At 36.8% G+C, this 15,446-nt stretch overlaps 2 protein-coding genes across 9 annotated transcripts in view; one reads left to right on the forward strand and one right to left on the reverse strand.

Moving 5' to 3' along the window:
• The window catches only part of LOC105224511 (uncharacterized), a 36,625-nt gene that overhangs the window by 20,177 nt on the left and 1,002 nt on the right, over window positions 1-15,446 (forward strand). For all 8 annotated transcript variants that reach the window (XM_011202614.4, XM_011202615.4, XM_049449194.1 and 5 more), the window contains 4 exons: window positions 12,289-12,555; window positions 12,614-12,784; window positions 12,982-13,123; window positions 15,290-15,445. In XM_011202614.4, coding sequence (XP_011200916.2) covers window positions 12,289-12,555; window positions 12,614-12,784; window positions 12,982-13,123; window positions 15,290-15,445 — 736 coding nt within the window. The remainder of the gene's footprint in view (window positions 1-12,288; window positions 12,556-12,613; window positions 12,785-12,981; window positions 13,124-15,289; window position 15,446) is intronic.
• LOC105224510 (mitochondrial import receptor subunit TOM40 homolog 2) lies at window positions 3,310-6,398 on the reverse strand. Its single transcript, XM_011202613.2, has 3 exons — window positions 5,791-6,398; window positions 5,176-5,726; window positions 3,310-5,112 (listed from the first exon to the last, which is right to left on the reverse strand). The coding sequence occupies exons 1-3, from the start codon at window positions 6,070-6,072 to the stop codon at window positions 4,992-4,994; spliced, it is 954 nt and encodes a 317-aa protein (XP_011200915.1). The 5' UTR covers window positions 6,073-6,398; the 3' UTR covers window positions 3,310-4,991.

Genomic DNA, 15,446 nt, shown 5'->3' on the forward strand with positions numbered 1-15,446 from the left:
CTGAAGTAACAAGAACAAATAAATATACATACATACGTAAGTTAACTTTGATATTTCGGGATTTGGCAACACTGCAGTTGAAATCTGGCAACTCACAACTTCAGCGTAAAGTTTGAGATTTCTTATGTTATACTGTATACCCAGAACGTTTTGACATATGGAATCTACTTGTGTTGTTTACAGTAACTTGAAATATTCATCTCGGCCGAAAAATGGAATGGAACCACAAACCCTTTCGCGTGATTCTTTTTGACAGCTTTCGACGTGGATTACCGCAGCAATAGTGCCACGATGAACTAAATTCAATATTCGGCGATGAAGTTGCTTGAAAGGCCAGTGTTTTTCCTATTGTATCGTGAATTCAATTGAGGTCGCAGATCAGTTGCAATCAGTTGTTGTTCAGGGAACTATAAATGTTGTGCGCAAACTAATATTGTCAGATCGTCATGTGACTTGTAGTGAGATTGAGACAATTATAGGAATTAGTGGGAACTGTATACATTCAGTAACGCATGAATTTTTGACTTGAGCGAGAGAAATATGTATTAAAAGAATACGATAACGGTGCTACGAAACATGTCTATTACTATGTGACAGGCAATGAATCGAAGATTTACACCGAAAGTAAACAGCAGTCGACTATATGGATGTTTTCAGACAAGCCGAATCCATTTTTGTGTGAGGAATCAAATTTCTTGTGTCGAAACGTTCAGAATGTTGGACTAGGCCTTCGGTGATAATTCTTAGTCGCGAGCAAGTGTTTTGATTGTCATGAAACGTATTATTACTGGCGATGAGTCTATGCTTATGACCCGGAAACAGACGATCAATCGGCCATATAAACCACGTCAAAGCAGGTCAAAAATCAAGGTTATGTTGACAGTTTTCTTCGATTATCGAGCCGTGGTGCACTCTGAATTCCGAACGTAGCCATAAGTGTATTGTGCATTACTTTGAGGGGGACGATATTCATTTTCAATAATAAATTAAGAATTTTAAAATATGTATGCACAAAGTCTTACTATTTTTTGCCTACAGTAGTATACATACATATGTATAAACTCTCAATTTGTTGGATAGCATCAAGGTGCGTCTCACAATAGAAGTAAAAACTCAGCGAATCATCTAACCTAGATGTAGAAATATATATAAACGTACTTATGTATATGTGTATATAATTATATATTTATAGCCATATTTGGATCTAATTGTTTGACTTTTTTGAGAGGTTGAGGAGAGGTTTCATGCAAATATCTTTACACTACTTCCAATTATACATGAATCAGTCGTGCCGCTTCGTTTTGAAATTAAAGTGAAAACTACACATTTTTATGCAAATTAATTGAAATTTGTTTGTAGTTATGTTTGCATGTATCATACTGCGCTAGGTGTTGCCCAAATAAGAACGCACATTTTTTAAAATTGAATTAATGAGTTTTCGCATGAGATGACATCACTGAGCTGTTAATAATACATACATATGTATAGTATATTTGTAATGTGCCACCGCATAGGAATTTAGCTACAACATATTCTTACTGAGCAACATACTTGTCTATATTTACTTATATATACATACGTATATACATATATTTACATGCTTTAGTTAGGGTGTAGGTTAGGTCTCTACCGACTCGCGATTCGAAGTTTACATTATCTGATAAAATGTAATTTTTATACACCTCCGTATTACCCTTGAATTTTTCTTCTTCTTTCTTTTGTCGCCCAAATTCGTTGTTTATAGACGAGAAAGTGATGAGGAAATACAAAGGGAACGAGTCGCTTGTGCTCCTTATTGTCTTATTTTTGTAACACTAGAAAATACATATTTGTTTTTTATACTCGTAATGTTTACTCGCAGTTCTATAGGCCTGAGGCCAATTACACATCAAAGCATGAGTAACAAAAAACTGACAACATCATAAAAAACACGCAATTAAGTGGAAAAAATTTGTGTAGGAATGCGATATCGAGAGGGAAGCCAATAAATAATAGAGTAATCCTATGAAAGATCCAAAATCAAAAGCAAACACACACGCATAGCTACTTACATAACATATGCGTAGTTGGAGCAAGCGAAAAATATTTGACTTTTATTATTTACAGAAATACATATCTAGTATCAAAATCAATGATGTTTATTGCGTGTTGTTTTATTTACTTTGCTGATTTTTGATTTACTAAGCGCCATGCTTTGTTTTACATCCTGATAAGCGAGTTTATTTCTACATTTGGGAGCGAGTGTACACCTGTCCGCGTATTAGGGTGCTACCAGGCAGCAAAATGGTATTTCATAACATTTTATTGACAGTGAATTCTTTTACACTTATATGGGATGTCTGTCCAATCGATAAAAACAAATGGTAACCGAAAGGGGGCAAGTCTGATTAATACGACGGGTGAAGTAGCAGCTCTTCCCAGGCCTTTACATTGGTTGTATCCTGAAAATGTTTCGGTCAATGCGTGGTTCAAAGTGATCATCTCACTGTCATTTCTAAAAAACGTTCAGAATATACATATTTTTATTTTTTATTGGTTCAATAAGGTTCGTTGTCAGAAAACTGTACTATTTTTTAGTAGGTCGTCAACCATTTTGCTCCTTTAATAATCAGCATTTGTTTCTCTTTCTTAATCATTTTGTAGTTTGGCGGTATTTTATTATTTTAGTCAGGGACGGCCGTTAATATTAAGGGGCTATACCAGTGTAATCCATGAAAATTTGGGCGATTTTCGTGAGTATTTTTTTCAAGAAAGTATTCAATCGAATGTTTCGAAGTTCTTTGGACATAATAAGCCATATAATATATGTATATCAGCTATATTTTAAAATTTGCTTTACAAAAATGTTGAAAAGTAACGGAATTATGTGCTATCTTCGGAGGTGCCAGAAGAAACAATTAATTAAAAAGATTTGAAAGCGGGATGTAACTTTCTCTAATCCATATCCGTCCTTATCCATTTCAGTGATATATGTAATTGTTTGCGAAATTTTGTGTTTCTGCACTCTACCCTCATGTTTGGCGCAAATATTTTCAATAGCTTTTATGTCATTATTTTGGTGGGTATTACAAAGTTTTTCGGGGGTTGATTGTCATTTCGAGCAAATTCTATATTTTGGATTGTAAACATGTGTTATCAAAGAAAAAGAAAGCTTCTATACAAACCAATTTTTCTGTACTAAAATGCCATTTTTTTCGAAAGCTTGAACCGACCATTAGGACCTTTGTGAAATCCATCGTGGGAATCAGCTCCGAAACCTAACAAAAAACCTCGCCGATTGCTTTTGTAATTGTGTACGAGTATGTCTACGTTAGTATTAAGCTGTAATTATTTTCGATAAAAAGAAGCTTAGTAACTGCTTACATTTTTCATCATTCACATCACACATACATATGTATACTCATTTCATACAGACTGTCTAACTATCTTTTTCAAACTCTCATATAATTTTATTAACCCTTAAAATGAGCTAACTCTATTAGTTTTTCATCTAGCCACAAGATATCAATCTATAGCTTGGTTTCCCTTTAAAAAGCACCTAATTAGCTTCATCTAGTCATTTAATTACGCAGTCAAATGGGCAACTATTGATTAGCTAAAGGTCTGATGTGCCATAAAGTTCCTCTTGTGTTTGCCGTTGTCTTGGTTCTTGCTCGGGCTATACCTAAACAAATATAAACACACAAATAGACTTGTATACTTAAATCGACACTTTAGCTCAGCGGTATGAGATCATGTGTCAATAATTTGTTAACACTGTAAACAATTCATTAAGTATGCCCGATACACACATGGGCAACGGCAACCAACCGCTCAACTTTTGTTGGAATAGTGTTGGTGTGAGCGTCGTCAGACTGTCTCGTGCTGAGTTGTGTTAAACACCTACCGTGTATGAGTAAACGTAAAATTTTAATTTAGAGTTGCCACTTGTAAGGATTTCGCTCTACTGCATAATTATAAAGAGCAACCCATTTTTTCTTTTAAAACAAATGTGTGTATATTAATCGAATGATGGGTATACTCGTATGAGTCATACATCTTTCCTAAATCATGTATAGCATACAATTCCCGAGACCTCTTGATATTGAGATTGCTAAATATTTCCACTCTGTTGAATATTCAATAATTTTTTATGGTAGCTTCGATAGGCAAAAGAGGAACTGTAATAACGAATACCAAAAAATATTCATTAAGTCATTTACTAACTCAAAAGCTGGCGTTACCCTAAAGTGGTTTTAAACCATCTAGTGCAAGCTCACAACACCAGTAGATGAACCCTTGGAATCCACGGGTCTTGGTCTTTTGAACCTGAGGGAGGCTCGTTGTTTGACAGTTACCCAGAGCTCGAAACGAGTGAAATACTTTTGGACCTAAAAATTGTTGATTGCCAGTATAGACGTGATCACAAACATGAGGAAAAGATGTAAGAGAACTTCCTGTAGAAAAACTTTCTTTATGGCCCCTACCAGCATAATACATCATACATATTTGAATGCTGTGCTATTGAAGAGCAAGGAGCACTCAACTATAAACTCAGACCTTAACTAGATACCTCCCAACTGCGAACTGTTTCCAGTCAGCTTCTGCCATAGTCGTGATACTCTGGTATCTGTTACCATTACGAACACTCAGGGAGGACTTAATAGGGAATTCAACCGAACAAACCGTAATTTTGACTCCTTCCATAACATCAACTATGTTCTTCTTAAAATCTTCAATGTAAACAAGTTGGATAACACTCTTGTAAAGTTAGAATTCATCATCGAAAAAATTATCCGCCTCTTCCCAACGAATATTTGCTACAGTGAGTGGTTTTAAGTGTGCGATGATATGTAGCTCTACCAGTCTAGTCCTTCCGAGATCCTTATCCATTTGTGCCATAATTACAACAATAAAATATTAAAAAGTTGTGTTGGATTTTAATCGATTTCTAAAGGAATCAATATTAAAATATAATTGATTTAAAGAAGCCACAGACACTGTGCGTCTCATTAGTCACCGCGCCTTTGCCCACTGGGATCCAACACAAATTTAAGACCAAATGCCAAGCGATTGTTTAATAAACTAATCAATGCACTCAGACCCATGCCGCACGGAATATGTGGAAGTGAACTAAAACAAAAAAATACATATGAGATTAAAATGAGTATGGCCCCTGTAAGAAGTTAGCTTTACCGGTAATACTGAAAGCCCACTGAGAGGTCAGAGTTTACCATGCTGCGCACAACGGAATCCTCAAAATCCCATTGATAGCAAATTGTGGCGATAGTTTTCTGTGTTTTGCGATGCCAGGCGAACATGGTTGCCATCTGTATGCGTTGGTGTATACGCTGCCAATAGCTGATGTCCAGACCCTGACGCGATGCGGATGCTGCTATTTGGTAATTATGCTTACTGTATCGTGCAGCGAGTGCCGCTTCGGTTATCAGTGAACGCGGATCGGTCCATTCGAGCAACAACTCCCCACCAAGCGCCCACGAGTTGGTAATCGAACGCATTAAAGATATGGTACTGCGACCCCTCTGCGAATGGGCGTTATACAAGTTCCAGGTGAGTGTAGTCGATGGACGCATGAGCTCGATGGTTGTTTGAGTTTCTAACGGCAAATCTTCAGCGGCACGTTGCATGGCAGCCTCCAGTCGTAATGCGTGGTGTGGGAAAAAAACGATACTGACATTGGAAGCCAGTGTTGTTGGGTTGATGTCAGCCATGATTGTTGGCGTTTGCTTTTGAAGATGAAAAAATGTATGATTTTTATCTTAACGGTATTTTTTGCATTAAACAACTTACTAAAAAATCATCATATAGACGTAGAGAATAATTGCCGCCAAAACGAAATCCCGAGGGCCGAGTATGACTCCACAACCAATTGCACGTGATAATTTTGTTGGCCGCAAGTCGATGGGCGTAGTCCAATTCGATGCCATCGTAATATTTCGGATTAATACGTTGTGCAAATAGATGGAGATCGTGTATATTGCCGGGGTTCTTTTTTTCGGAAGAACCGGGGTAGATCTGGAAACATGCTGGAAACTGTTGGGTGCACTTCCGTGGACAAAAATCGCACGTCATGAATGTGAGGAGTTGGAACAATTAACAAACACGTCTTTTAATATCGATTTATTTTTTGCAAGGGTTGCAAATTAATACGAAATATAAAATATATATGTATATACACTCGTTATGGTGAAACGTTATATCAGCCACACCGAACTTTTCTAGTTTCCCAGAAAGAAAACTGAGAAGCAGAAATTTTAATTTACAAAACTTCGACTGTTTTGTTTTTGAAAACATTGACTGAAAATGTCATACAGAAAGTGATCAAATGAAGGTGAAATATGTGGTAAATTTGAAAAATACAGAACACTCGAAATATATTTCACCGTGGTGAAATGATAATTACTGAAAAAAGTGTTCGACGTAATCTAACATAAATAAATAAGTAATTTTGTGGAAATTGTATTGGAATAGGTTCTAATATAAGGTCTATTAAAAGTAAATCCCTTAATTTGTTTTATTAAATTGGATGTTTTTTAAGCATACTCGTAGTGATAGGGATCTTAGACAAGAGCGCATCATTTGTTCGATACTTGTTGTCACTTTGAAAATGATTTTATAATGCAACTCTCCTTGGAACCCTCGTTGCTACTGACAGAAAGTTAAAAAGTCACATTTCACAAAGACGTTCGCCATATACAGGACCTGCCACTAAGTGATTACTACCTAACCCAATGTTATGTCCGGACAATCCCTTCCTTCCTTCTAAACAATCTCATGGAGCTTGTGGCGAGTCGACTTCCAGTTAGAAATTCGATCCATGGCGTTTTATTGCGTTATTTCATGTGTCTCCCATACAACAAGCTTCATTTTGGATCTAGTCTGTTTTAAAAGGTTTCAAACGTTTTTTTTTTTTAAGTTTAGCTTCTGAAACCCCGAAGCGGTGTACACGTTATGATGGTCTGACACGACGATTTTCAGACAATTGCCCTTTCAGGGGTTGTTCATTTCGTGGTCAATAAAAATAAAATACAAAGCTGGTTAAGTCTGTGCAGCCGTGTAGTGCGTTGCGATTTTTTCAATGGATAATAATATTAAACAAAGAATTTGTCTTTCCACCCAATTTTTGTGTGCGGAATCATAGCGAATGTTGGAAAAGGCTTATGGTGACTCAGTTTTATCAAAAACACAAGCCAACGAGTGGTACAAATCCTTCAGAGACGGTCGAAAGCTCTTAGAAGGCATGTCTCGTTGTGGACGACCTTCGATCTCTTCAACTGATGAAAATATTACAAAAAGTGAAAGATATGGTGCTCGAAAATCGTCAGGCAAGTGGTAGAGAGATGACAAGAGAGCTTCTTGAGTCTGTTAAAATGATTTTGGTAGATATTTCGGGTATGAAACACGTTCTTGCTCGACTCTTATCGATAAAGCTGAATTTCTTTCGAATCGAGCCACGATTGTGACCGAATTTAAAGCCAAAAACTCAATAAATACCTTTGATCAACCACGGTATTCACCAGATTTGATTCTGTGTGACTTTTTCTTGTTCCCTAAACTGAAGTGGTTACCCCATGGAATCCGTTTTCAGTCGATCGAAGAGATAAGTTAAATTCGTTGAAGGAGCTGAAGGCCATCCAAAAAAGTGCTTATGAAAAATGTTTCGGGGACTGGAAAACTTGTTGGCGTAAGAGCATTACATCTGGTGCGGATTACTTTGAAGGCAACAACATAAATATATATAAATGAATGACCTCCTGTTTTAAATCAACCTAATATATAATATTATTATTCTCTTATGTTCCCGTCAGCCATTAATTTATGACCTTGATCACGGAAAGACTCTTCATACATATGTATATACATAAATTGTTCAGCGTTCTGCTGTGACATAAACGCTTTCATTAGTAAATGTTTCGGATACCAATTAAAAATTAGTGAAAATGAATAAGCGAATATTAGTTTAAAAACGGTCGGGTGTACTAACCCGTTAGTGAGTACTTCAAAAAGAGTCAAAACAATGTACGAGGTTATAAAGTTTTTGAGAACAATTATAAAAATATTGTAGAATATAATGCAAACCAAACCTGTATGATACTAGCGTATGCAGACGAGATTGAGTTCAGGGCAAGAATAAATATTTCCTAATATAGGGTGGGCTATCTATCGTTTTAAATTTGAATTATCTATATTTCGACATTGGAAACGTTAAATACCATTCGGAAAGTGACAGATATTCAGTAAAAAGTTCAAAATTTACGAAATTGGTCGCTATTACTATTCTACAATTCTTAGATTGGGTAGAAGATCGTTTGACCGAGGATGGTCAATTTTACCGAAGATCATCTTTTCGGACGAGGCTCATTTCCACCTTGATGGTTACGTTAACAAGCAGAACTGAAGCATTTGGGTCACAGAAAACCCGCACGTAATCGTCGAGAAGCCAATGCACCCAGCACGAATCACTGTATGGTGCGGATTTTGGTCTGGTGGAATCAGCGGCCCATTTTTCTTCGAAAATGAAGAAGGAACCACAACCATCAATGGTGAGCGATATCGCGCAATGTTAACCGAATTTTTCTTCAAGCAAATTGAAGAGGAAGATTTGGACAACATTTGGTTCCAGCAGGACGGCGCTACGTGCCATACAGCAAATGCTACACTCAATCTCTTACGCCCTACCTTCGCAATTTAAAATTTTATATGGCCCACCCATTATAACACACAATAAATAGTAATATTCTCAAAACATATTATTCTGTGAGGTTACAGTTCTTGGCTGGAAAGACATCTGATTCCGTTTCAGCTATGTAGTTCCAACTGTTTAACGAACAGAACTCAGTCTTTATAATCTATTTGAAATAAAACGGAAAAACAATACCGCTATGCTGAAGAAATGTTTCTTTAGAGTGAGTAAGCAAGAGTAAAGACATTTCAATCAAACAAAAATTGAGTTTTAAAAGCTTCCCCTTAGGCATCTGTGATTCTTACAAGTATATGGACTATAAAGCTATCTGATCTCTACTGAACGCAAGGATTTTATAATAATAAAATTTAAGATTCCCAGTAACAAATTTATTTTTCTGAAATCATTTTCTTTTACCAAGCTTAATTATGACCCGAGAGCATACAATGTTTGCCACAGGAACTGTTGTTGTTGTGGGCCACATGTTGCCCTTTACTACCAAAAATTGTGATTAGCTTCGATTGACTGCGTAGGCATAACAATACTCTAATGAACAAGCAACCAATTGGAAAAGTTTATTAACATTTACATACATATGTACAAATGTCTATGAACATATAAACATAAAATCAGTTGCACTGCTTTGCGGTCGACAAACCACCAAACCACAGGAAATGGAAATATTTTGTTGGCATTCGTTTGCATGTTTGATGGATGTTTGTTGATGAATGGTATGTGGACTTTCCTACCCGGCAGGGATAAAACATACGCCCGAAATCTCACTAATTGTCTGCAGTATCATGTGCCAATATTCAAAGCAGATGTAAAAAACTGTAGTGGACTTGACTATGAGATGAAAACTATCTTAATTACTATATATTTGTGTGATCTGTATAAGTTGGGGGTTATGGGTTCAAATTCGCTGTAAAATGCATATAAGTTTGGAATATTCCTAGTGGGTGGGGCGTTAGGTATATGTGACTATCGCTGTTAATATGTAACAGACACATACATAAGTATGTATTCATAAAGACTGTTTACATTTGGAAAAAATATTTGGCTAGCAAATCAATACGTGTATATTCACATACATGCATTTATAAGTACATGTACACATTTGACTTTCCTCCGCCGGAAAATAAAAACAATTGCGGAATCTTGAATGAGAGGAAATGCGGCAATCTGTTCTTTTATATAACTTTTTTTCTGTTTCCAAATTGGCTACAAATTGTAGCAAATAAATAACCATATTGCGGATCTCAAGAGGAAAAGGCAAACAAAAATTCTGCCAAACTCGTAAATAGCTTATAATGAAAGCGGTTTTCATGTTTCGCTAATTTAAACAGATTTAGATTTATTTTCTGTTATTTCCGATCGATATTTATTTATTTGTGCTCGTAATTAACTACACAAATAGAGAAATTTAAATAAAAACATGAAAATAGTTAACTTCGGCTGCACCGAAGCTATAATACCCTTCATAAATACTCCACACAAGAACTGGATTTTGATCAAACAGTTTGTGTTACAGCTATAAGCTATAGTGTTCCGACGCGAAAATTTTCTACGGAAATTTGACAATAGACCATGCCAAATTTCGTCAAGATATCTTGTTCAACAAATAAGCTTTCCATTAAAGATCTTGATTCTGATCGTTCAGCTTTTATGGCAGCTATGTGCTAGAGTGGTCTGATTTCAGCGTTCCGACAAATAAGTAACCTTTTGAGGAGAAATGAAATTATGCAAAAATTTCAAAATTGACCGACAAATTCGAGTATAAACAGACAGACAAGGGGCTAAATCGACTCAGCTCGTCATCTTGATCAGTTATTGTATTGTTTATAAGATTTACGGCGATTCTTTCCGGGTGCTACAAATTTTCAGGCGAACCCAGTTCAGTAACATATAATCATATTAACATAGCTCAAGAATGAATCAAAACAATTTTTGATGTTCCGATGTGAGTCGTGTGCCAGTGAGGACGTTCTGCATTGACCGGAAGAGATGATTGTCACAAGTTCTGAGCTATAAAGCAGATTAATCAAAACTTTCCAGCAGCTCTTTTCCAAATACGTAGTTTTTAATCGGTTTCATAACATATGCTATCATGATGGAAAATTATTGCATTTTGGGCACCCACTTTGTTAGTGAGCCAATAAGAGAAAATTATTTGCATTCAAAAACCAAATTATCTTCAAAACTCAATTTACATTGATTCTACGATTTCCATGGTTCAAACGAATGGTGCTTGATTCGTAGATTTCGTCAAGATCTTCAAATAATAAAGAAATACACGGTATCTTAGTACCATCAAAAATGTACGTATGCTTTTCGTGAGTACCATTCTTCGACCTTTGAAATACAAACGGTATTCTTAAAAAAATATTAGTATTACCCATAAAAGCATTTTGCGTTAGAATAACAAGGAGTTTTACCCACTTTAAAAAGTTATCCGGGGACCTAACGATCTTACTTAGAATGGTGGTTTCGCCTTATTATACCTCTCACCTCACTTGCCTTTATATGTGTGCGATATTTACCGTTATCAATGTCTATAAATCTTTCGAAGAAACTTATTCTAAAATATTCGAAGAACCGTTATTAATGAGAGCGTGAGATCGTTGACGTTTTCTTATGCTCAAGAGCTTGAAATACGATTGAGAAAGCTAACGAGTTAAAACTCAATCAAGGGGAGAAGTGTTAAAAAATTCGATAGCGGTGCTTCGAAATACGTCTGATGAAATCGTGAAAGATAATGAAACGTGAATTTACGCGTATACTCCCGAAAGTATGGAGCAGACGATTGTGTGGGTACTTGGATCCAACAAAAGTTGGACTCCAAGCAAATGGTTGTCTGTTTTTTTGGAACAACTGGACATATCGCAGCCATACCACTAGAACAACGCATAACAGCAAATTCTGATTGGTGGATAATTATTTGTTTGCCAGTTGTCTTTCAAGAAAGTAGGAAAACTAACCGCCGAAGAGCCGAAGACGGATCACGCCTCATCACGATAATGCGAGCTCTTAAACATTGTCTGAAGCAATTGCATTTTTGAGGACTCAAACCACTGAACTGAAACATCCCCCGTATTGTCCTGTCTTGGGGCCGAATTACTTCATTCCCGTGGGTAAAAGATAATCTAATACGTCAAAGCTTTTCGATACTTAAAGAGTCCATTGTTGGGTTCCGAACGCATGTTTTGGATACACCTCAAACAAAGTGACAAGAGTGCTTCGAAAATTGGTTCAAAACACATGCAAAAGTATAAAAATCTTAATGGAGAACTTTTATAAAAACAATAAAGCGATTTTCGATGACTTTTTGTTCTGTAATTCCGAAATAAAAAAGGAAAGCTATGTACCTACAACCTCATTTGAATCTAATTTCTAAAGCATCTTAAAATTTAAGTTTTCCTGATTTTCTACTAAATGAATATGATTTTCTTGGAAAAGAAGGCAAACAGAGCTGTTTTTAATAAGATATTAAATTATATTATAAAAAATCCTTGTCTCAAATAATAAAACTCATATATACATATACTTATATAGTGACGTAGAAAATAAATAAAATGTATTAAACCTAAAAAATGTTTAAATTACAGATGCCGTTATATGTTTTATGGTTGTTCTCGCATTAACCTCCATTATTTGGAGCGTTACCATACATATAATTTCCGGTGACTTTTATCATGGCATTCTCGGCGCCAAATTGGCATTCCGTGAGCGAGATTTTCGACAAATGGATGAGCATTCCAAAGAGATTTTCTACCATGACTTGGACAAATTGATAAATGAAACATACACCGAAAATGATGTGGACGATCAGATAGAGGATGACGAAACCACGCTGACGCCTTTGGAATCTAATGGTAATACAGCTCCTTTTAGTATTTGTCAAAGTTGACTAATTTAGAAAAACTAATTTAGCCACCACCAAGCAGCCCAAGGTGCGCAAAACCTATCACATTTTCCAATTGGTACGACCCGACAAAGACGAAAATAAATCCGAAGAGGACATGGTGTCGGAGGAGGTCAGCAGTACGGCGCTGCCAACTGTGAAATTCAATATGACGCATGATCGCCAGTTTTTGGCTACAAGTACGTACAAGTATTGAAAGAATTTCGAAAAATTTCAAATATTTGCTCTAGAGGAGACCATGTGTAGTTTAATGTAGATATCTGGTATTCAGCAGGCTTGTTTACATTACTTGCAAAATTTACTTACATCGCAAATATTGTTCTCAATTTTACCTCCTTCTTTTATTTTTTGTCTAATTGTGATTATTGCTTTGCAGTGATGCTGGACGTACACAAAACACGCTGGCGCCAAAGCGCCGCCGTTCAATTCATTTATAGTTTTCCATTTTTGTCGGAAATCTTTGCGATAATATGGACTGCAATGTGTTTAATATTTCAATCGGGCGTGCAAAAATATTGGTGAGTAAACAATAATATTGCTTTTTAGAGAGTGCTAATGAACTTGGTAGTGTAAGATCATCCGACGCGAATTTTAACAGACTGTCCGGCCTCTTTATCGATACCTCCACCAGAGTATTACAGCGTGGGGACCCCAGATGCTTACAGCGTAGTCTTGCCATTGCGGGACAAGTGCACAAGAGTTGCTCCAGTGTTACCCTGGTGCTCTGCTTTAAACATTTCCTGCTGTATTCTTGATCTGTCAGCCCCATTCTGCGAGCGTGTGCCGCCACCAGACAGTGACCAGTTAGTATTTCGATCATGTTTTTACAATCTTCTCTATCGAGTGCCACTGGAATTTTGTTTACACCCGATCTACCGTTTTCCACATGACTTTTGCAGTTTAGCACCCAGGTAGCTCGTTCCATCGGGTTTTGATTTTCTTTACCATTCTCCTGTCGATGGTCGTATATGCAATGCATGGGTTTCCCAATGTTGATCCCGTTTTTGGATGTTAGCCATACACCATTGAAATATACTACAGTGGTTGGGCAACTTAAAGGTTGCTTTATGTCTGGACAGTATATTCCCGCATCAACTCTATCGTCCATTTTCGAGACATCAGTATACATATATGTATGTTTTAAGTATTTTTCTATATTTACTTTGAACCGTCTTTACAATGTAGTCGGTGTTTGCCCAGTCGCCATTACCCAACGAGCTATGCCCAAAGGTTTTATATGCATGTAAACTCTCGTGCAGCCAGTAGTCGTCTCGCTGATTTTGCTGCGCAGTTGTCAGCGAGTAGGTCTATAGGTGGCAGGTTTAGTAGCAGTTTAAAAGCGGTCGTTGGAGTTGTTTTTTAAGTTCCCGTTATGCAGGCAGCGAGTCTCTGAACCCTTTCCATTAGGTTCCGATAGTTGGATTTTCGTACGCCTGTCCACCATACTACTGCTTCGTAGAGCAGAATTAGTCTAACAATAGCTGTATAGCACCAGTGCGGAGATAGCACTCCATCTTTAAGCGTCGTTCCATTCTGCTCTTATCCGTTTAGAGGTCAAAAGGCTTCTGATCCAGCGTTGTATAGCGGGCTCAACACCTATTGACTGTATACTATTGAGAATAGATTCCGTATTTCTTTCAAAAGCATTTGGTTCCAGAAAGATGGGGTAACTACATTCATAGTCAGACCCGTTATTGCGGAGCTCTAACGAAAATTTGAAAACAAATTAATATCTGCCTTAGTGCACCAGAATTTTTTTTATGGGGGTATGCCAAGCAAACCTAAAAATCTGACTGAATTTAAGCAGTCCATTAAATCGATAATTGAGGGAATTCCGACTTAAACCCTTCAGTCCGCATTGAATAATTTTCTAATTAGGTGCCACATATTATATAAAAAAAAATAAAATTTGCTATACAATAAAAAACATGTTTTATTTCGAAGACTTTCGAAGCGCCTTAGGGTCGACCATTTGGTGGTAAACAATTTTCCAGACTTTGGTGAGATAATATTATCCTTTGTCCTTTCGAACTGGAAGTGCAGATTTCAAAATAAGGTTCTCAAATTGGATGAAGCAGAGTTTTCATAAAATCAATCAACAGATTTAGAACCTAACCAGCGAATATAAGGGAAACCCCTGACAAGTCTGGGCTGAAATAGTAATTCTGATGATGTGCTGTAACATCGTTCTCTATCCAACTAAAGAATTCGGCTTTTGTGCGCCAAGCTTTTCACTTGACTTCAAATCAGATAGGTCGTTAGAGTTTTTTCTGTGATGTTTTTAAAGTCTAAAGTCTATGTGGACAATCCCGCTTCGATTCAGGCTGTCGAGCAAAACATCACGCGTGTCATTCGCCAGTTGTCAGTCGAAATGCTCGAAAGAGTCATCGAAAATTTGGCTCAACGGTTGGACCATCTAAGACGTAGCCGTGACGGGCTAAATCAGTCACTCAGTTTTTGAGACATAGATCTCAGTTTTGAACACGTGTTTTTCTCTTTAAGATGCTGGTCATTTGTACCGGATCAATAGTGCATAGCTGCCATACAAACTAAATGATCAAAATCTAGTTCTTGTGTGGGTAATTTTTAAATTTGACAACTAGCGTTCAGTAACTTCTTACTTCATAAGCTAAAAGATAATAAAATTACAAAATTTGTTTAAAAAATACCATATTCCTTAACAGGGGACTTCCGAAACCGTGGCGTATTGTCATACCCTCCATACTGGTATTCTCCCTCATGACACTGGGTACGCTGATCTACACAATTTTGGCTAGCACCTATTTAAAGAATCTCTGCAATGGACTGCGTGAAAATTTGACAAAGCCCGATGCCATCACG

Source organism: Bactrocera dorsalis, chromosome 2 (genome assembly GCF_023373825.1).
Source record: "Bactrocera dorsalis isolate Fly_Bdor chromosome 2, ASM2337382v1, whole genome shotgun sequence".
In the NCBI taxonomy this organism is placed as follows: Eukaryota; Metazoa; Arthropoda; class Insecta; order Diptera; family Tephritidae; genus Bactrocera; species Bactrocera dorsalis.

What these genes read in the sequence shown, in the direction of transcription:
- LOC105224510 (XM_011202613.2), bottom strand. Translation starts at nt 6,072, where the DNA reads ATGACGTGCGATTTTTGTCCACGGAAGTGCACCCAACAGTTTCCAGCA. An exon ending in GTCTATATGATGATTTTTTA is followed by an intron (nt 5,727 to 5,790) that starts GTAAGTTGTTTA and finishes CATCTTCAAAAG; the next exon opens with CAAACGCCAACAATCATGGC. An exon ending in GTGGGCTTTCAGTATTACCG is followed by an intron (nt 5,113 to 5,175) that starts GTAAAGCTAACT and finishes TTTTTGTTTTAG; the next exon opens with TTCACTTCCACATATTCCGT.